At 43.0% G+C, this 23,490-nt stretch overlaps 1 protein-coding gene across 2 annotated transcripts in view; it reads left to right on the top strand.

Annotated features, from left to right (window-relative positions):
• PCDH15 (protocadherin related 15) overlaps positions 1-23,490 on the top strand; it is a 1,763,546-nt gene that overhangs the window by 781,174 nt on the left and 958,882 nt on the right. For both annotated transcript variants that reach the window (XM_075612935.1, XM_075612934.1), the window contains exon 11: positions 18,835-18,947. In XM_075612935.1, the coding sequence (XP_075469050.1) occupies positions 18,835-18,947 (113 nt within the window). The remainder of the gene's footprint in view (positions 1-18,834; positions 18,948-23,490) is intronic.

Below are 23,490 nucleotides of genomic sequence, written 5' to 3'. Positions count from 1 at the left end.
GTACTCCTCAAGGGATCCGCACACTTGCTCGACAGACCATGCAAAGAAATAAACACAAACAAACAAAAATCATAGCGCAATACTGTAGGGTGAGCAGTAATGCACTAATATATACAAACAATTAAGAATCCTAGCGACAATTAAAACAACTATTTATTAAAAAGAAGAACTATGCCAAGACAAAGGACCGCAGGTCATCTGGGACACAAAAATTGGAGCCCTACTTACAGACAGCAAGGCTTAAACTCGCATGGTAGGAACAAGTCCTAGATAGAGATGGTCTCCCTGCCGGGTGATGTCTCTGCTCCACTGCGGCTCAAACTCCAGTCAGTCCCTACGATGGTAGCCGGAACCTCTCCGGCCGTGGAGGCTGGTGTGCGGGGTCCACAGCTCTGCACCGCGTGTAGACACGCCTCACTTCCTCCTCCGGAGCAACAGGAAGTCTCTGCGCGCCCGCGCGCGGTAGTACCCGTGGCGAACACCTCCTTGTAGGGAAGACGTGCTACTGCTGTTAGAATCCAAGTTGAGGTGAGAAGAGTAGAGTGCAGCCGAAAGCAGGAGTCAGGAGAGGATTCAAGGTACAAAAGTTTTTAATGGAGTAAGCACAGCATAGGTTAAACCTCCTACGCGTTTCGAACGTCTTGTTTTTCTCCAGGAAAAGCACTCTGTATTAGAGATGTCACAGCCAAACTGCAAGCAGGCAAGTTCCCCTGAGTGGAAGATGCTATGGAGTGAGCCCATACGTTCGAAACGCGTAGGAGGTTTAACCTATGCTGTGCTTACTCCATTAAAAACTTTTGTACCTTGAATCCTCTCCTGACTCCTGCTTTCGGCTGCACTCTACTCTTCTCACCTCAACTTGGATTCTAACAGCAGTAGCACGTCTTCCCTACAAGGAGGTGTTCGCCACGGGTACTATCGCGCGCGGGCGCGCAGAGACTTCCCGTTGCTCCGGAGGAGGAAGTGAGGCGTGTCTACACGCGGTGCAGAGCTGTGGACCCCGCACACCAGCCTCCACGGCCGGAGAGGTTCCGGCTACCATCGTAGGGACTGACTGGAGTTTGAGCCGCAGTGGAGCAGAGACATCACCCGGCAGGGAGACCATCTCTATCTAGGACTTGTTCCTACCATGCGAGTTTAAGCCTTGCTGTCTGTAAGTAGGGCTCCAATTTTTGTGTCCCAGATGACCTGCGGTCCTTTGTCTTGGCATAGTTCTTCTTTTTAATAAATAGTTGTTTTAATTGTCGCTAGGATTCTTAATTGTTTGTATATATTAGTGCATTACTGCTCACCCTACAGTATTGCGCTATGATTTTTGTTTGTTTGTGTTTATTTCTTTGCATGGTCTGTCGAGCAAGTGTGCAGATCCCTTGAGGAGTACAGGACATTCCACTGACAATTTGGCGCCAGGTTTTTCTCTATTTTATGTTATTCTGTTAGTACTGGCAGTATCACCGGGCAGCCATCCTTTATTAGAGGTTTTTTTTTTAATATCACACTGTGTTTTACACTTTAGCGCTAGTTCACATTTATTTTCACCATGACCTGTAGCTGCTGGTACTCCTCCCGGACCTTGTCCAGCTCCAGTGGCAGCTGGGCCTTCTCAAAGGCTGTGTGGTCCAGTAATTTTCAGGCATCAGCCATTTTGACCTCAGTGACAGCCACTTGGCGGACGGACACATCCTCTCTCTCTTCCTTTTTGGCAACTGTGTTTTGAGCTCAGCGCCTGCAGCAGTTGCTGAGAAATGAGTTCAGCTGCCAGCTTTAGCTCTTCCACTTCCAGGCTTGGCTACAAGTTCCACTGCTCAGCGAGAGACCCCTGTTTCTTTAGTGCATCCCGCAATTCTCCTCTCAGGGCTTTCATCTCTTCACTGTTCTCGCTCTGAGCTTGTTCTGAGCTTGCTTCTATGTCTTGGAGTTCTGCCAATTCCTTTGCTAGGTTCTCAACAATTTGCCTTTTCCAGATTTCTTTCTCCTGGATATACTGACTGTTGGAGATGGAGCAGTATCTCTGCTCCTCTAGCTCTTGCTTCAGTTTCTGGACCGCCTCATGCTCCCTCTCATACAGAGTTACCTGGTCTCTAAGCGCCACCTCCAGTGTGGCTCTGGTTATGCTCAGTGTGGCCTTCAGCTCCTCATGCTGCTCTCTGGGGACATACTGGGTACTCAAATGCTCTTGCAGCATTTTTACTTTGTTAGCAGTCTGGATACTTTATTCCTGTAGAACTCGCTGCTTCTCCTCAGCATTCACCTGTTTCTCCTTGGCATCCTGCAGACTCGCACGCAGTTCTTGTAGCTGGCTCTGAGGCATATTCTCTGCTTGTGTGCGCTGCTCCAGGGAGACACATTATTCTTTAAGCACTCTCTTTGCATTCTGCAGTTCTGCCTGTACATCTAACTTTTCCTGGGCCAATTGTTTCTTCTCCTCGTCTAATTCATGGAGTCTCTTATCTTCTTCATTGGCTTGGACAGAGAGGGTCTTGCACATTTGGTTTATAGTTTCAAACTCACTATTCAACCCCTCAAAGGCCTCTTTCACCGAACGTCTCTCCTACCGAGAGTCTTCCATCTCTGTTTTTAAGTCGCAAATCTCCTCCAGAGAGGCTATCAGCTCTGTACTAAGCTCATGAAAATCTTTTTCAAATATTTCCAGCGCAGTGTTACGTTGATCAATGGAGCTCTGGTCATGGGCAACATCAGGTATATGCCTTCTGCAACTTACTTGACATGATAACCAGGTGACTCTTCAACTGATGGTTCTCTTTCTCCTGTAATGCACATTTAGCAATTGCTGTGGATAGTTCTGTAGTGTGACCTTTGGCCTCCTGCTCTTTATTTGGTTGTCCATAGAGGCAATCTATCTAATTCCCTGTGGATTGAGCCTGGGTTAAGGCTCTTTCTTTTCCAATATTCCTGGGATGATTCTGCAGCATATCTCTGTTCCCTTCTAACGCAGGTTTTCCTAATGTTGAAGGGTCATCCTTACTTCCTTCTGCAACTTCCACTGTAATACCTCCTCTCTTCCTTTTCTTTCTCTTTGCTTTGAGGAGCTCTGAAGGATCAGTGGTACTGTGTTGACATGTATTGCTCAAGACTGTTTTCAAAGTGGGAGCCATAGTTTTGGACAAAGGGAAAACCAACCTCTCCAAGAAAACCAGTAAAGAGAAAATGTGTCTTTAAAGCAGAAGCATTGGAATGAACAACATAAATATTAGTCACAACAGGGAGACAAAGATAGGAGAGCTGACCTTTAGACTTGAGACCTTAGCATCAGTCACAGAAATATCATAAATTGCAGGGAAAGCCATAGACAAAAACTTTCAATTACATCTGAAACTTTTAGAATCAAGCATAGGAATATCACAGGTTACAGTGAAATCATGGCATATAGCAACAAGACAAGAGAGTACTTTTGTTTTTGAAATGGGAACCCGGTGAACAGCAATGGTCCAACTAGGGAAAGATGTAAATCAAGGTAACACAAGTCTGTTTTAGAAATACAAGTCTGAGAGTCAAAAGTTGTTCTTTAGGGAAATACAAGCTGACATTTTGTAAAAGGGAATATGAGGGTCAGAAGGGGTGAAACCAGGCACTGCAAAAAATATCAAAGAAAAGTGCACTAGTCTCTGCAGCAACAGCTCTAGACTCAGCAGAAATGTTTTTTTTGAACACAATAAAACTTCCCTATCTGTACAGAGGGTACAGTGGTGGGTTTGCTTTTGGAAAAAAAAAAAAAACCTTTTCAGCTAAAATTCCCACAAAAAAGAAAAGGGAACTTTTCCCAGGGACAAAAATCAGGATATAACAATCCCTGCAGGAAAACTTGAAGCAAGCACTTTAGGAATCCACAATTTCCATACAGCAAGCGAGTACTTATCGTCAACCCATTTCAAGCAGGAGGGGTCTGCTGAAGCAGGCAGGTGATTAAACTTAAACTTGTTCCAACGAGGTCCAGAAGTGGCCTTTGTTTTCTGTCAAGGGGAGACTCCTGGAGTGGTTAGGACCTCGGTGGCCAGAACTGCGGGGAGCAGGCAAGGATTGTTGGGGTCACAAGCAGGGTTCGGTGGCAGGCAGCAAGCAGGATCATCAGGGTCACAAGCAGAGTACGGGGGCAGGAAGCAAGCATGATCGTCTGGTCATAAGCAGGGTTCAGTGGCAGGCAGAAAGCAGGATAGTTGAGGTCCAATCGGGTCGGCAACAGGAAAGCAGGAGCAGTGCAGGGGAAGCAGGAACTGAGACTAGGGAGCTGGGGCTGAGACCAGGGAGCAGGGAAGAAACGGGGACAAGCCAGAACACTAGGAAGGGCCTTTAATAAGTACCAGACTAAATACAGAACAGAACTGGACAGAATCAGAAGCATGGGTATGGGAGTCTAGACACCAAACAAAGGCAAGGGAGGAACAGGAAACAGGAAACTATAAGGACAGAGGACAGGAGCAACAAGAAGAGACAGACAGACAGAGGAACCCCAGAGCAGACAGAAACTAGCAGCACACCCGGTGGACAAAGAAAGGACCATGGCTAGGAGCAGGATGTCTAGGAGACTCTGACAGTTAAACCAGATCTAAAACCTATTATAAGGAAAGATTTTTATGAAATGAATGATGAAAATGTAGAGACCTTGTGGCTAGAAATTAGCAGTGGATGTAAAAGTGTAAAGAAAATGTTTGTAGGGATATGCTATAAAGCACCAAATATCAGTAAGATTGAGGAAGCTAAAATACTTTTGCAAATGGAGATAGCATCAAAATTAGGTCATGACTAGTTCATGTTTGCATAATTGGTGATTTTAATTATCTAGACATAGACTGGGGCAATGAGATTAGCAGTACAACAAAAGGAAACAGGTTTTTGAGAGTGCTTAAAGATCATTATATCATTATCATATATTATATCAATCAAATTATTGAGGAATCAACCAGGAGAGGGGCAATACTGGATTTGGTAATATCAAACAATGTAGAAGTAATGGCAAATATTCAAGTCCTGACACATTTGGGCAATAGTGACCATAACATGTTCTAATTTTAAATAAATTATACAAAAAACAGATTACTTGAGTTCAAAACAGACCTTAAACTTTAGAAAGGCATATTTTAATAAACTGAGGACTAATCTACAAGCAATACATTGGGATGATGTTTTTGCAGGGAAAAATGTAGAAGATAAATGGGCAGTCTTTAAAACATTGTTAGAAAAGCACACTTATCGGTGTATACCCGTGGGTAATAAGTATAAAAGAAATAATTCAAAACCAATGTGGCTAAATAAATAGGTAGGGGAGGAAATGGAAAAGAAGAGGCAGGCGTTTAGATTCTTTAAGTCAGAAGGGACAGAGACAGCATATCAGAATTATAAGGAATGTAACAAAAACTGCAAAAGGGCAATCAAATTAACAAAAATGTATAATGAAAAAAAGATTGCAATAGAAAGTAAGATCAACCCTAAAAAGTTCTTTAAGTACCTTAATAACAAAAAAAAGAGAAAAGAAAATATAGGACCCTTTCAGTGTGAGATGGGCAGGCAGAATATTGGAGATAAGGGAAAAGCAGAGGTATTAAACAAATTCTTTGCCTCTGTGTTTACCAGGGAAGAATCCATTTTAATAGTGGTGCCGCAGGAGGATGCCACAACCTCCAATTTAATGAACAGTTGGTTAATTGAGGAAGAAGTTCATAGGCGGGTTGAAAAAATTTAAGTAAATAAGGCACATGGCCCGATGGCATACACCCAAGAGATCTCAAGGAATTAAGTTCAGTAATAGCAAAATCATTACAGTTAATATTCAAGGACTCCATTTCCACAGGTTCAGTACCACAAGGTTGGCGTAAAGCAGATGTGGTGCCTATATTTAAAAAGGGAGCTAGATCACAACCGGGGAATTACAGACCTGTAAGCCTGACTTCAATAATGGGAAAGCTACTTGAAGGTTTAATACGGGATAATATCCAGGAATACCTAATGGAAAACAAAATTAGTAATAGTCAGCATGGATTTATGCAGGATAGATCATGCCAAAGTAACGTTATTTGTTTCTTTGAGGAGGTAAGTAGGAATTTAGACCAGGGCAAGTATAGTATAGATATAGATATATATATGGTAATTAAGTATTGATACAGATGCGCCGACGAGTATTCTAAAACTTATCTGGGGCTATCACAAACAAGACACATTTACAGTACATGCTGGGTACATGCTGCAACATTTCAGTGACATTTCTGCAGACAGACTAATGGCCCATCGGATTAACACAGCGGGGGGTCCCTAGCAGTCCCATTCAAACTTAGCCACTTTATGCAACATCTTTTTTCTACCTCTAATATAGTTGGGCATTTTAGCCACCGAGAGGCTGCAATACAGCATCTAGTTTATTTTTAATGCAGATATGTTTCATTAGCTTAAGGGATGTTTTTGGTATATCTTTGTAACGCTTGCGCTACCAACGAGCAAGACAGGACCCCGGTACTGAGGTGGGGAAGTATTGAACAAGTAGATATTCTGGTAGCCACAGGATGCAGTAGTGCAGAGCACAGCGAACAATAGGACTCCACAGGACAGCAGTGATGAAGATAAAAAGTCTCTGCTTACAACACTCACCAGGGCTATATACATACATGTCTCTTACATACGCCCACCTGCATACCCCAGCACTCACTTGTGTACAACCTACCGTTGATTAACGCTCTTCAATCAAGATTATTTATATATTGTCATCAAACCTGGTCATTTGTAGCACTATACTAGAACATTGTTCTTTTACCCTGAAGTATTGAACAATGCACCCACAGCAGCGGAAGGGTGCCTGGTAGGTGGATTGTCAACGTAGCCGGGTCTGGGTTGGAGAGAGTGGGTTAGTCAGAGATATATAAACCCTACCACATCACTCCCAATAAGAGAGCTGACGAAGCACCTAACACAGGCGTGAAACGCGTAAGAGGAGGAGATCTTGCACCCATACCTGTCTGCACCTGTCTGCACCATGATGTGCCAATAAAGAAAACTTTTTATCTTCATCACTGCTGTCCTGTGGAGTCCTGTTGTTCGCTGTGCACTGCACTACCGCATCCTGTGGCTACCAGAATATCTACTTTACCCAGCAGAAGCATGCATATTCAGGAGGAAAACGGGCATGGTTCACGTGAGTCTTTGGCATTATTGCATTACTGGGAGGTACTAAACAGGTGACTTGAGGCGGTCTGAGACTGTGTCCTTATTGGGAGTGATGTGGTAGGGTTTATATATCTCTGCTTGCAACACTCACCAGGGCTATATACATACATGTCTCTTACATACGCCCACCTGCATACCCCAGCACTCACTTGTGTACAACCTACCGTTGATTAACGCTCTTCAATCAAGATTATTTATATATTGTCATCAAACCTGGTCATTTGTAGCACTATACTAGAACATTGTTCTTTTACCCTGAAGTATTGAACAATGCACCCACAGCAGCGGAAGGGTGCCTGGTAGGTGGATTGTCAACGTAGCCGGGTCTGGGTTGGAGAGAGTGGGTTAGTCCTTACTTGCCACGGTCTTGGAATGGAGAGGTCAGAATAGTCAAAGTCCGTTAAGCCGTGGTCTGGGGTTGGAGAGGTCAGAATCGTGGAAGTCCGTATAGCCGTGGTCTGGGTTGGAGAGGTCCCCAGAGTCAAGGGTTAGCCGGGGTCAATATCCAGAGGGGTTCAGAGTCAAGCCGGGTCGGTACATGTAGAATCAAACTGCAGGAAAGAACACAAGACAAGGAGCAAGGCACAACAGACGCAGAAGCTCAAGGCTACAACAAGTTATGCTCAGCAAAGTAGGAGAGAAAGGCATTTATAGAAGACAGGATCCAATGAGGCAGGGGGCAGAATGGAGGCGCCACCTCACCGGAGGCAGAGATAGGATGCGCACTTGGTAAGCAGAACGGGGGTGCACGCACGCGCTTGTGCCAGAGTAGAGGACTGTGTAATAACACGTAAGGAAGGAACACGTCGCAAAGGACGTTTGCCACGTTTCTTACAATCTTCAATATAAAATAAATAAGATGCATACCCATATCTATTCTGCTCAGATTATTAATTTTCACTATTACGATTTGACTTATTTCTATGAAAATTCAAAAAGATCAAATTGCTATTTAAAGCTACAGACCAAGCAATATACTGCATGTGTTTTTTTTAATAAATCAGTTCTATACTATGAGAAAATACTTATATCTTTTTTTTTAAACAACTCTGAAGGACATTTTTAATGTTTTATAATTTAACGAGCATTTTTTGTTTTTATAGCAAACATTTACAAAGTCACATCCCCTTCCTCTTCTGAAACAGGCTCTGGCACACCCCTTTTTTAGCCCTGCCCTCTCTCTAGCAGTGCACCAATTGTATCTAGTGACTGCCTTGTCACATGATCTTCCCCACAGAATGTTGCATCTTTGCTCCTCTTCTGCTGCACTGACAGCCATTTAGTGAACCACCGAGCCGAATCTTCACTGATCGATCACAGGAGAATGGATCGATCGGCAATTTAGCTAATTACTTATCATTGTGTGGATTGTATTGATGCACATATTAAAGGGGGGGAAAACGGCAGCTTGGACTGCTTCTTTAAATCACAAGAGCAAAAAGATATTGGAACAGGTAATCATAAAGAAATAATCATTAAACAATAGCCGAAAAGCCACTGATGATCTCCAAAGTAACACATTCAATATTACGTTAATCATTATACAGTGCCAACGTTTTAGTTTTGCCCAGAACTTTTTAAGGGTGAAGGAAGGTTTACTGCTTTTCTGACCCATTATTTTCAGGTTGTTTCATTAGGATAGACATGCAATATTTACAGTACACTGCTATATTGTCTAGCAATCATTCTTTATTTTTTTATTCATTTTTATAATGGGAGAAGGAGTGGCTCAGTGAGTAAAGACACTGACTGGCACTGAGGTTCAATTCCCGGTGTCAGCTCCTTGTGACTTGGGCGTCACTTTATCCCCCTGAGCCTCAGGCACCAAAAACATAGATTGTAAGCTCCACGGGCAGGGACCGGCACCTGCAAAATGTTGCCGTAAAGCGCTATGTAAAACTAGCAGCGCTATACAAGAACATGCTATTATTATTATTAATACCCCTCACAAGTGCATTATTTACAGGACATACACATTTTAAAATAATTTCCCTTATTTTTATTAAAAGACCAATGTTTGATAAATATATTTGTTAAAGGTATCTATGACATATGTGCAAAATAGGATCTTGTTTCCAGTTATGGTGCCGCTCTTATTCAATATGCTGTGATGCAGCTTCCCTATTTATCCTATTCACTTGAGTGAAAAGAATCTCCTCTAACACTGACAGCCTCTCAGCATTTTGAATAAGGTTTAATGTATTAGTTCTTTTTAATTGCTGTGCATAGTATTACAAAACCCTACCACGTTTGATCTACATATCTATCACAAACAGATACCTTTATCCCTTTAATACATTTCTATTATACTTTAATTGGACCACCTGTGAGCAGACGTACTAAATCTACTAATGTATCAAACTTTCTTGTAATTCAATCTGCAAAATTATCTTTGGTAAAGGCTTTCATTTAGAGAACAAATGAAATGATGGATATTCTAAATGTCTTATTAAATATTAAAGCACACGCTATTCACTGAAACAAGCTATACTTCAAGTTATTTAAGATAAAAGGTAGAGAAGTTGTCCACCATTTTTAATAGATAGTTTTTTTACGCATTCTTCTAAATAATTACAAAATTGTTATTGCTTTCTTTTGCAAAATATCTCACCATAATTAGGAATGTACTGTATATTAAGGGTCAAATTGATGCCTTGGAACTTGTAACCAGCGGTCTTGTTTGTTAATTAAAATATTATGCTTTTTGCCTATAATGTAGATTATATCTGTAATATACTTGCTAACTAAACTTGAAATTAATTTTAATGCCTAATTTTAATTGGGTTGTATTCTGTACATGTTCTGGTAAAGATGTGAAAAGGTATCTCTAGTTAGAGTAATCCCCGTTGTCCATTTTTCGCATGAAGCTACTGTAATAATTATGAAAACAAATTTAAAGTGCGCAAAAAAAAACCCTCTACTGTATAAGGAAATATGCCCAAGATAAACACCTCTGTGATATATATATATAACACAACAACCTTAGTATTGACACATTAGGGTCTGCAGCTGTAGATAAAGGGAGTGACTCAACACCCCTGATACTGAAACAGAAAAAAAAAGCGCAAACGCATATGGTGAAGTATGTTCAAAGTTATTAATATATATTAAAAGGTAAGATATCTGCGTACATCAGTGTAGCTAAAATTAGGCATATCGTGCACATAGGTCACATGTTACCCGGCACCACCAAGACCACAGGAACCGCAGGAACGCAATGTCCGCCAGATCGCTAGGATTTAGTAACGCTGGTCATCCGCCGTCTTAGGCCGTCACACGCTGTCCTCAAGAGACCCTCCGTCTACCTCTGTAGGTTCAGTGAAGATCTCCGGGTGCTGTGCCCGCTGGAGCCGCCGTCAGGCTCGTGTCTTAGAAGTTCCGTATGGTTTGCGACTTGCCGTAAGGCAGTCACTGCCGTAAAGTTTAGTGATGACGTCACTCGAAATGTCCAAAAAGTCTCTCTTAACCTTGGCAGAGGTATAATAAGATATAATGACTGTGGGGGCTAGTCAATAGATATATCCTACGCGTTTCATAGCCAAAGCTACTTCATCAGGGTGCTTCGAAGACACAAGCCTGACGGCGGCTCCAGTGGGCACAGCACCCGGAGGTCTTCACTGAACCTACAAAGGTAGACGGAGGGTCTCCTGAGGACAGCGTGTGACAGCCTAAGACGGCGGATGACCAGCGTTACCAAATCCTAGCGATCCGGCGGACGTTGCGGTTCCTGTGGTTTCTGTGGTCTTGGTGGTGCCGGGTAACATGTGACCTATGTGCACAATATGCCTAATTTTATCTACACTGATGTACGCAGATATCTTACCTTTTAATATATATTAATAACTTTGAACATACTTCCCCATATGAGTTTGCGTTTTTTTTCTGTTACTGTAATAAGATTTCCAAGTAATCCCTGCACATATATATGTATATATGTGTGTAAATATGTATATACTAGCTGAGAGACCCGGCGTTGCCCGGGATGTAAATGCGTAATAGGTAGTATTATTTATAAATGGTGGAACAATAGGTGACTATTTGTTGGAAAGGTTGGATAATAATGTTGAAAAGAAAGATGGAAGAAAATGTAATACGATGTTGTATAAAAATGGTTTATTGTAAACACACCACAGTACAATGTATATTTTGGTGACATAAGTGATGTGAAAATGTGAGGCGTGTGTCCTACTAGGGTGTGAGCGTGTGTGAGGCGGCGGGTGGGTATTCAGTACGGGTGGCGCGTGGGTAGTGAGTGCTGGCTGTGGGTCGGGGTCCTGCTAGGGTGTGAGGCGGCGGGTGTGTGGCGAGTGCGGGTGACAGCTGGTCAGTGATATTGTTGCGTAGGGGCAGGATGCGGCAGGTGTGTGTCGAGTGTGTGGGGTGGGTGAGAGGCGGCGTGTGTGTGTCGAGTGGCGGGTGTCTGTTGAGTGCGTGCGGCGGCTGTGTGGCGCAGGGGTGTGAGCGGTGGGCGGGTGAAAGGCAGAAGTGCGGGTGGGCGAAAGGCAGAGGCAGGAGGGCGGACGAAAGGCATTGAAGGAGGGGAGGTGAGGTCGGAGGGGTGGTGGGGGGGGGTGAGGGGAGGGGAGGTGAGGAGGATGGGTGGTGAGGGGGGGGATGGTGAGGGGAGGTGAAGGGGGGGCAGAGGGGAGGTGAAGGGGGGGCGGAGGGGAGGTGAAGGTGGGGCAGAGGGGAGGTGAAGGGGGGGCAGAGGGGAGGTGAAGGGGGCGCGGAGGGGAGGTGAAGGGGGGGCGGAGGGGAGGTGAAGGGGGGGCGGAGGGGAAGTGAAGGGGGGGCAGAGGGGAGGACAAGGCGGGGCGGAGGGGAGGTGAAGGGAGGGTGGAGGGGGTAGGTGGGAAGGGTGGAGGTGGGGCACTGGGGGGAGGGGGGAGGTGAAGGGGGGGTGAGGGTAGATGAAGGGGGGTGGAGGAGAGGTGAAGGGGGGGTGGTAAAGGGGGGGAGAAGGTGGGAAGGGGGGGAGGTGGTGGGAAGGTGGGAAAGTGGGAAGGGGGCGGTGAATGTGGGGGTGGAGGGGGGGGTGAAGGTGGGGGTGGAGGGGAGGTGAAGGGGAGGTAAAGCGGAGGTGGAGGGGAGGTGACCCGGGGGTGGAGGGGAGGTGAAGCGGGGATGGAGGGGAGGTGAAGGGGGGGTGGTGTTGAGGTGAAAGGGGGGGGTGAAGGGGGGGTGAAGGGGAGGTGAAGGGGGGGGTGGAGGGGAGGTGAAGGGGGGGTGGAGGGGAGGTGAAGGGGGGGGTGGAGGAGAGGTGAAGGGAGGGGGTGGAGGGGAGGTGAAGGGGGGGTGGAGGGGAGGTGAAGGGGAGGGGTGGATGGTAGGTGAAGGGGAGGGGTGGAGGGGAGGTGAAGGGGGGGTGGAGGGGAGGTGAAAGGGGGGGGGGTGGAGGGGAGGTGAAAGGGGGGGGGGGGTGGAGGGGAGGTGAAGGGGGGGGGGTGGAGGGGAGGAGGGGAGGTTAAGGGGGAGGTGGAGGGGAGGTTAAGGGGGGGGGGTGGAGGGGAGGTTAAGGGGGGGGGAGAGGAGGGGGGGTGAAGTGGAGGGAGGGGAGGTGGAGGGGAGGTGGAAGGGTGGGGAAGTGGAGTGAGGGGTGGTGAAGGCCGCTCACTCACCCGTCCGGCAGCTCCCACGTGGATCTGAGGCGGGAGGCAGCGTGTTGTGGCCGCTCCCCCGCTGTGTCCCTGGCGCTCGCTCGCTCACTCCGCTCCCCCGCTGACTGTAGCGGCGCCGGGGGGGGGTGGAGGGGAAGTGAGTGAGGGAAGGGGAAGGGGGGTGAGGGGAGGTGAAGGCCGCTCACTCACCCGTCCGGCAGCTCCCTCACCCGTCCGGCAGCTCCCTCACCCGTCCGGCAGCTCCCTCACCCGTCCGGCAGCTCCCTCACCCGTCCGGCAGCTCCCACGTGGAGGGGGGGGGGTGAAAGCGCGGGAAACAGGGAGAGGCGGAGGAAGAGGCGGAGCCTCCGGGACCGGTGGGGAAGAGAGCGGGAGATGTGCTGCTAACACTGTGAGCCCCGCGAATGTATGTAACACCGTGTGTGTGGGGGGGATGTGTGTGTGTGTGTGTATAGTGATGTGTGTGTGTGTGTGTGTATAGTGATGTGTGTGTGTGTGTGTGTGTGTGTGTGTGTGCATAGTGATGTGTGTGTGTGTGTGTGTGTGTGTATAGTGATGTGTGTGTGTGTGTGTGTATAGTGATGTGTGTGTGTGTGTGTGTGTGTGTGTGTGTGTATAGTGATGTGTGTGTGTGTGTGTGTGTATAGTGATGTGTGTGTGTGTGTGTGTGTCTGTGTGTGTGTGTGTGTGTGTGTGTGTGTGTGTGTGTGTATGTGTGTGCCCTTCACTCCGCCTCAGGCCAATGAGAGGTGTGCGGGGGCGGGCGGCCCAAGGGAGCAATATCATTGGCCTGGCCCAAGGTCCAATGAGATTGCCGCTAGGGACACGGGGAGGGGCACAGGGAGACACATACAGACCCGGACACATAGGACACTTTCAGAAATATATAGTAGATATATATATATATGTGTGTGTGTATATAGATATATAGGTATCTGTACCGTGTTAGCTAAACTTAATAATCAAAAATTAATAGACAATAACATTCTGTGGCTAACGAAATGCTTTTATTTGTGCGAGCTTTCAAGATACACTGATCTCTTCTTCCGGCGGTGTTACAATGAATAAAGCAAGAAAGGTTTAACTTACAAACAATGCATCTTGGAATGTTATCTGTCACTGAAACCTATCCCTCTCCCTTTGTGCAGTAAGCGATTTATGACTAGAGGTGTTAAATGGTCCCTGAATGTTAGTGTGATGCAAGTGTGTGTATGTGTGTGTAAATATAAAGTTATAAAGTGCCCACAGTGTATACAGTGCTTTACAAAAGGTGTGTATACCAAAGGTCTGGGTAGGTGTAGAAATGAAAGAGGGTGTTGCATTCCTAAAAGTGTGTGTAGATACTACTGTATGTGGTCTCTATTAGTATATAGGGATGGAATTACATTGAGAATGTGTATGTGTAAGAAACAGCTGTGTGTGCATAAATATAGCACAGTATGTATAGACATGGCCATTAGCTCTCATGGGAAGAGAGTCAGTGACACAAGAGAACTCTCTTCCCATGAGTGCTAGAGACAATGTCTATACATACTGTAAAAACCTTTCTTGCTTTATTCATTGTATATATATATTTATATATATATAGCAAATGTAAATATACTGTATGCTCATTTGCATGTCTTAGGCAGGTCTGCAACCCCGCCTTTCACCATTATCACCCAGCACACAGCACTTCCACTGCAGCAAGGGATTCTGGGAAATGACATGCAAATGAGCACACAGTGCCACTTTTTGCTTCAAAAACCATTTTATACATGGTTCCCTATAGGCTTAAGCTTGCTGCATGGTCACAGCTTTGAGCACAGCCAGGGTTAAGATGCATAGCCAGAAAACCCACCCACAGACAGCTGTTTCGACCTTAATGGGTCTCATCAGTGTGGGGTTGGTTAACTGGCTATGCAATAAAGCAATGAGGATGGGGTTTACCATACTTAGTTAAGTTATGGTGAGTAAAAAAAAGTGACAAAAACCCTCCACAGCAATGCTGTGGAGGGTTTTTGTCACTTTTTTACTCACCATAACTTAACTAAGTGCATATATATATATATATATATATATATATATATATATATATATATATATATATATATATATATATATTGGTTGACAAATCACCAAAAAATCTACTCGCCACACAAAAAAATCCACTCGCCACCTAGTACCAAACGTGTGCTGCTTGGGCCAATATTTACTCGCCCGGGGATTAAATCCACTCACCCGGGGCGAGCAAATGTATAGGTTTGTCGAACACTGTATATATATATATATATATATATATATATATATATATATATATATATATATATATATATAATTTTGACTACTAGGGCCATCCAGTAGGAAGCTGCAATGTTATCTTCCAATGTGGCCTTCTTTTGACTGTCAGAGAGAGGCTGATGCCAGCAGCTGAACAAGTATTCTTGTATCATTGTTGTCTGGGACGTACCCAGGGTCTCCAGAGCTCAGATGACTGCATATCTCCCTGTGTAGATAAAGTTAGAGCTGTATGTCTTCGGTATCCACACTATTTTAATAAAATCTTGTACAAGACATTTTAACATAATAAACTGTTTTGTTTGTGTTTGCCACATACAAATAAAACAGTTTATTATGTTAAAATGTCTTGTACAAGATTTTATCAAAATAGTGTGGCAACCGAAGATATCCAGCTCCAAGTATAACTAGGTGTCAGAAGTGGGATCCTGGCCACTCTTCAACTGCCTACGCCTTACGAAGAAAAACTACACCCACTGTAATTATTTAAATGGAGTGCGGTAATATCTAAAACCTTTATCCTGACTCTGTGCTGTAGGTAAAGGGATATACAAAATAAATAAAACCACAAACAGTGTGAATTGCTGCTTTAATACAAGCACAAGATTTCATAAAATATGATGAGTTTTTTTTTATCCGGAAAATAAAATGCCTGATTCAATTTTGTATGTAATTCACTTGCAGATCCGTAGCTCTCCCTTGCATGCTTCCATATTAACAAGCAATACCTAAAAAAATGTTTTTTTAAATATTCATTTATTTAATAAAGTATATTGTATGGTTCTTTGCTGGGGTTATTAAAGGTTACTAAAACAATGTTAGTTTTCTGCACATTATTGTTTCACCATTATAAAATGTCATTGCACATTGTTAATGAAATATTACAAATGTAAGTTCAAAGAATTTTAATACCAAAAAGTTTGGCTTGAAGGTTGATGGCAAAGAGCCAAAGCAGATGGAGAGAGACAGGTAAAGTGTATTTGCATAAAAAAGTAGATTTTGTTGAAAGTCAGAGCAAAGGTAGGGTAGATGAATCAATGAATGGGATTTGCAGGCACAAAGAGTCAAATTTCAGCATTTTAAATGAGCAATAAAGATGCTTACGGCTGAAAATTGTAGATGTTTAGGTAGGGAATCACAGCTATATCTGTAAGTGCTGATGAGAGAAGCATAGTTGATAGATAAACATACATGCTAGATAAAAAAAATGTGATAAAGATAAGCTTCTGCACATGCATTTGTGTGGCTTCTATAGTTATTTTGAAGCATCTCCCCTTTATCTTGTCTAGCACCCTCATACATTTTGTATACTCTGTCTGACAGTCACTATTGTAGTTTAATAAATAACCACGTACAGTATCTCTGTCTTCCACTACTATACATGATCAATTATATTCACTTACAGTACTACTGTAGCTAAGTGTGTTGCAGACTAAGAGGTATTTATTTCACTGACATAATCACCAGTAATGGTAAACCCAGCTCTCTTGGTTTATGAAAATAAATACCTGTATCATTAAATTTCCAGAAAAAATGTGATCTTCATTTCGTATGTATGCATACTGTATGAATAATACAAAAACCTACCTGCAACCTACTGTAATTGTAATATGCTTATGTAATGTTTTGTCTCATAGTGAGAGCTGAAATTATTTTAATACACATGAAATAATTAATCATATGAGAATATGATCTTTTACAATAAATAACAAGAGAGCCCATATGAATTTAACTCTGTAGCAATTTTGTACAATTGTATTATGCAAATGTCAAACCATTTTTAAAACAGACTACAGTATCATCAAAATTATTTTAAAAAAAAATTGTCTTGCAATAGTTTAACCTTTTAAAGTTGGTTTGTAATTTATAAAGCAGCAATGAATGCTAAGAACTCATACAAGTATTTTTGTTTTGTTACCATTTTGAGTTATTTATCCCAGTTGTTGCTGGTTTTTAATGTCATTTCTATGATTCCAGCCATTGACAAAAAAAGAAAATGTGGACTATCTCAAAAAACAAACAAACCCATTAAAATAAAATATCACTGGAGATAAGCAGGTTTCTGCCTTAAAGGGTAGTCCATTCTAAGGCCACATTGACCCAATTGCCGAGTTGAATTCTGCGTGTGTAATGCCTTTGTTATCGTACAGAAATTAGATGCACATTATTTTCTTCTATTTTTTTTTTTTATTTCCCCCCGTTTGTTAACATGTTAAATCTGTCACTCGGGCAGGGTTTTATTCCCACTAGATACTCCTTTTTCCTCTGTAAGTGTGTGTTGAATCTTCGCTTCCATAAGCAAACATATAGCATAACATTAACTTTATTGGCCCCCATTGAGTCCCTTTTTAAAATCATAACAATTGTTTCCAAAGAAATTATGTAACCAAATCCTATTTTTAGGCATCATCACATTTGTTTTAGGAAACCAGTGATATTGTAAACATGTTACTTCTTGTCATCTTGCACCTTCTAGACATATTTTGTTTGATAATACTTTCAAACACATGTATGCCACAAGTTTATTATTATTTCTTCTCCTAAAATATATGTACCTAAATGCTTATTTTACCACTTACTGTATTAATTTGAAAGCAAAAACACAATGCTTTCTATTTTGCTTTTCCTTTGTTAGTTTAGTGGCAAGGCTTCCCATATTTAATGACTGTTTCCTAGGAGTTGTCTTTGTCATTCTCTTACTGTATATAGCGTATGAATTGTATAAAAAGTCTATCTATTATGCTATGTAACAGTGTTTCCCCCACCCGATGGGAGATCCCCCTGTTACCAGGTATATTGTGTATGCTACCTGTGGGCTCACAGAATGCTGAGTTGTCCGCCAATGCTTGTGGGGACTGCAGGACAGGCTTCTGGGTATAAACCCGACATTTACTCCATGGTACGCAGCGCACCATCTTCCGTAAACTCCAGATGTATGGAGGCGATCTCCTACGGTATAAACAGTTACATCTCCCCCCAGTAAGATCACACACCAGGCAGGAGGTATATTCAACTGGAACCAGCTTTATTCCTGTACACTTCACAGCAACACGGCAGTTCTCTGCCTAACACAGTCTCTGTTCTGGTCTCCCAAACTCATGATGGTTCCTGGACCTTCACTATGGGTTGAAGGATCCTGCAACAGTCCTTGCTCTTCCCCAGCTCTCTCCCAGCTCTCTAGCAGGACCAGGGAAATAGGTGATCACTCACTCTCCCCTTAAAGAAGAGGGCCAGGCCCTGCCAATGCTCAGTAGGCTGGTGTGATACCTTGTCTCTCTCACAGTAGAGACACACTAACAATTTTGGGTTTCACTTCCCTTAAGTAGGGGGAAGGTACCAGGTCAGAACCCAGGATTGGGTAGAACATAGATCTAGTTACTCTTCCTCCCTTGTCACTCTTCCTCCCTTGTCCTCCCTTGACTTCCTGTGTGAGGAAAACACATGATTGGTACTGACACTGCCTGCTCTTACCAGGACTTGCATGCCCGTGAGAGCAGAATGGTAGCCAGGAACCAGCCATGACTACAACTATAAATGGTTTGATAAGTTATATTATAAAGTCAATCCCTGATCATATCAACTTCTGCTTCTTCTGAACTACAATACCTTGCATTTTTTATTACCAATGCGCAAAAATGAATGCATTTATTAGCTCTTTCAAAACGGACTGAAAGCAATGTAACATAGAAGGTACTATGCTATAAACAATGATTATTTTTTTTTGCTCCCTGTCATTTAGATGTTCAAAACACATTGTCTTTCTTTCCAGGCACCCCTGAGGATTATCCACAATATTTTCAGATGAACCGTACTACTGCTGTACTAACTCTTCTAAAGCCAATAAGCAGAGACTTACACCAGAAATTTGATTTGGTTATTAAGGTAATATCTCTCATTTACATGTGCATGCTAATTACTTTGTAATAGTCTCCAGAGAAAACTGGGGCTCAGTTCCATTTTTTTTTTGTATTAAATCAATGTCCGTCAGTATTTTAATAGTGACTCCAGACTTTGTTGATTAAAGTCAAATATTGTTCTGCTGTTTAAAAACACAGTTAACGCATCTAACTCGCAGATAAGTATCATTTGTGTTCATTCACATCACTTAGAACTAAATGTACTGTGGAAATCACAAAACCTATATTTCCCAGTTACTAATTTTACATTTCAGAAAGCGACTTAAAGTAGATCAGCAAAATGTGCGCATTATCTGATGATTGGGACGCAATGGCTAGAAGTTCTATAAAAAAGATACCAAATGTAAAAAAATGGATGTGTTTCACAGAGATGTAAAATGCTCAGTCTCCACTAGAGACAATCTATGCCTGGGCAACTGCTGTATTAACAGCTTCATTGGTATACTCCGTGGTAAATGCTTTAGTAAGTCAGTGAGATGAGTTCTATCAGCTTAGCAATGGAAAATTCCCTCCTCTTTCTTCTCTGAGGGATTGAACCACCCCACTGGGGTCCGCAGAGGGAGCACCACTGCCCACCTCTCACACAACCTTGCTCTCTCACTCCCACAATACACACACTTTTTTTTACCTGAGGGTAAGGGAAAAGGCTGCTCAGACATGCAGAGGGGAAACAGTTCAGTGAAGACCCTGCCACCCCACAGCAAGCAGATGCAGAGAGCAGGGCCCCCGCATTGCGGGGTTTAGCAGCACAGTGGTTATACCACTGTTAGAATTAATGTGTATTTTGTATGTCTCATTTGTTGAATAGCTGAACACTGAATTATTCATTTTAAGTCAACATATAATATTAACATTATTTCATAGCACTAAAATGGTACTCAAAGCGCTTCACAATTACACTGCAGTGTTCAGTACTCAGCATGTAGGAATGTTACGGGCACAGTCCCTGAGGACCCGACGAGCTTACAATCTATGTCTTTGGTGCCTGAGGGACAGTGAGATAAAGTGACTTGCCCAAAGTCACAAGGAGCTGACGCCAGGAATTGAACCAGGCTCCCCTGCTTCAAACTCAGTATCTTTGTTTACGGAGTCAGCATCCTTATTCACTGAGCCACTCTTTGTCTTATATGTTGTGAACATTATCACTTTTACTACTAACCCTTAACATTTCCCAGAAAAACCTTAAGGAACTTCTATGTACTATAACCCTTCCCTTTGTCTTCTATGTGAGTTGAACTCATATAATGTTAGTATCTTCCCCCTGAGCGCGACCAGCTTTGTAAAATAAAATAAATTCATGTTATAAATCATGGTTTTCTGAATCTCTAGTGTCTGAAATTACCATGATAACCTTTACACTGTACTGGGCTCTGGGGAGAGCTCAATTTTAACACTTACTGTTTAAAACATTTATAGCGCCTAAATACTGTAGAACATCAGATAAAAAAATAAAACACTGCTGGGCAGGGCAGGAAGAGATCTCTTAAAGTAAGTAAAACTAAAATTGGCAATCACTTTAAGTTTTCCAGATAATACAGTATTTCCCAGTGGCTAAACACCATTTACCTTGTAGTTTTTGTAGACCTTTTTTTTAACTAAGCTCAGGAATAACCATTTAGTTGTTTTCGTTCGTCTTGTCAAATAAAAAAAAGCAGCAAACACGTTTAGAAAAACAAAAACATTACTGAACATAAATAGTGGCCTTTCACATGTCAATCAATTATATAAGTCAGTGGGCATTGTGACATAAATTGAATTTCACATTGCTAAATGATCACAGATCATGTGCAAAATGTTTATGGGATAATGCTCTAATGTATCCATTCTTCACAGATACAGCTGCCATACAGAACAGCATACAATATTTATGATTTAGAGGAGTATTCAATATAAAGCAGCATGACCCTTTTTAAATAATAAAAGTACATAGAAGAGGAATTTATTAAGCATTCTCCAACCACGATAATATGTCTGGACTGTTTCCCTGCTTTCACATTAGCAGTGTGATTTTACAATATTTTACTGTAGCCCCCTTTCCCTATGCCTAAGGGCAACTGCACGTGCGCTATACCTGTTTGCTCACAGGAGGCCTAAGCCACTGGGAGCCTGGGGTGAACTGTTTCTCCTTATCAGTGCTGCACCTCCACCTGTGAGGGATGCCAGCATTGGTGGGATAACCCCTCACAGGAACCAATCACACTAATGTATGATACACACACGCAAGGTATATAACTAATGTTTACTGAACACACATACAATAACAATAATAACTGTAACTTTTAAGGTACACTATATACCCCAACACGTGGTGGTTCCCCAAAAGTACTGATGGTGCGGTGGCACCAATACCCCTGGTGTCCTTCCCAGTCAATCCCACCCAATGTGAGGTAGCGCTACCCCTGTGAAATGTTGGTGCACTTATACCTTCCTGGGCACTCCTGTACCCAAGTGCAGCTGTCAGATAAGGATCAGTCAGGTCCCACGCTGTGGGCCTCCAACACCAATCCCCTCCCTCCTCAGGATCCTGATCCACCTTGTGGGTGAGCTCCAGCTGCAGTGTCTCACTTGAATGTCCCGAATCCTGTGACCTGGTCCCAGGCTGCAGGACACCGCGTGGCCGTCCGGTCACCGGTGCAACAGTGACTAGCTGGGGCATAAGGAGCGCAATCCTAGGCCTAGTCTAGGGGCACTGCTACCTGGACACTACCTGCTCTCTTGTCGCCCTCCATCAGACTGATTCGCGGGTTCTCAGCCCGCAGAGGATATCCTGTCTCTCCTGCTCACATTAGTCCTATTAACACACATTCCCAGCTAGCTCAAACTCCTTCACCCACCACCACATCATGAATATATATTTATGTCAAAAAAACATTAGTCCTATTGGCTGGGATTGCCCCATGTGATTTCCCTCCCCCTATAGGATCCTGGGACTTGTAGTCCCGCGGCCGCATGTGTGGAGCTATCCAAATGGCCACCGCACTCCTATCTTTGCGCATGCGCACCTCTTCGTTCTGCGTATGCACTAAGCCCAATATGGCTGCCCCTGCACTTCCAATACTGCACGGGGCTCCGGCAGCAACCCAGCAGCTCCCCCCTCACCGGAGGTAAGGAGGGGCGGACTCTGCTACATAACAAAATAATTGCCTCTAAAATATACAAAATATAGCTGCGAGTATCCATTGCATGGATTGTGTATCTACACAGTGACAGAATACTGTCAATACTAATGGGTCAACTTCACAAAGGTGGCAAGAAAAGTTATAATAGCCTACAGCTTAAAGTGGTCAAAACTACTGATGAACTGTCATATTATTGTATAAAATGCAGTAGGATTGATTTATCAAGAAAATGCGGTATCGATGTTGTTTCTGTGATGGCACAGCATGAAATATACTGTATTTCCTATTTTTTTTTTCAAGCAATAACAATGATTCTGGTCTAGTTGAACATGATAATACACTGCATCAATTAAGAAAAATCAATTATACAGTACATGTCCACAGATGCATTCTATCTGCCTTAATAACACTTTATTTTATAATATTAATGGAAGTTTTTACAGGCATTACTAGATAAAAATTACTGTATTTTGTGTGCTGTCAAGGGTATAATAAGCTAAGGTATCAATCTGCAAGAATAATAACATTCCACCTGCTTGAATAATAGCTTTGTGGTAAAGTACTGTTTGGGGATCCATTTAGCTGGTATCAGAGCTGACTCTCTGTACTGTTGAAAGACTTAAAACTCCCAGAGCTCTTCCCATAGGGTTTCATGACAAGTTCTGGACTTTAAATGTTGTTGAGCTTAACTTAACCATATATTATTAATGAACGAAGGAAAAGCACAGTGTCTGAATCTAAATACAGTATGTATTCTGCATTAACAGAATGCAAAACAAAAAAAAGGCATGGATCATTGCAGGCTGTGCTTAAAGGTGTAGCTCCACTTAACAACATACTGTATATTGGAAATGCAATAGCATGTTTGTCAGCTTTATATTGGTCAGAAAGAATACAGCTCAACCCCCTTATAATGCTGTGCTTGGGGTCCAAAGAATCACATCGCGTTATAAACGGATCGCGTTAGAAATAATGTACAATTGTATGCATTGTTCAATAAAGTATTTAAGATACCAATAATCAAGTTGTAAAGTATTCATAAATAAGAAAATTGGGAGCCACGCTTGCATCGCGCTATAAGCGGATTTCCGTTGTAACGGATCGCGTTATAACGGGGTTGAGCTGTACATGTAAAAAGCACAGTAATGCATGCTATTTACTATGCATTACAGTACATTTGACTTTTGTTTGAGGCTAGTTATAAGTAGAGATGCATACACTATTTGCTTGTCTAGGCAAATTTTTTAGTTTGGTGAAACCACGTGCGCTCATGTACATGTCATTTCCCAGAATCCCTAGCTGCAATGGAAGCACCGTATGTTAAGGGATAGTGGTGAAAGGCAGGGTTGCAGACCTTTTTGAGACGTGAATGTGGTCACAAGTGATATT

Source organism: Ascaphus truei, chromosome 8, assembly GCF_040206685.1.
Source record: "Ascaphus truei isolate aAscTru1 chromosome 8, aAscTru1.hap1, whole genome shotgun sequence".
Taxonomy (NCBI): domain Eukaryota; kingdom Metazoa; phylum Chordata; class Amphibia; order Anura; family Ascaphidae; genus Ascaphus; species Ascaphus truei.
This window is presented reverse-complemented; position numbering and strand designations above follow the sequence as displayed.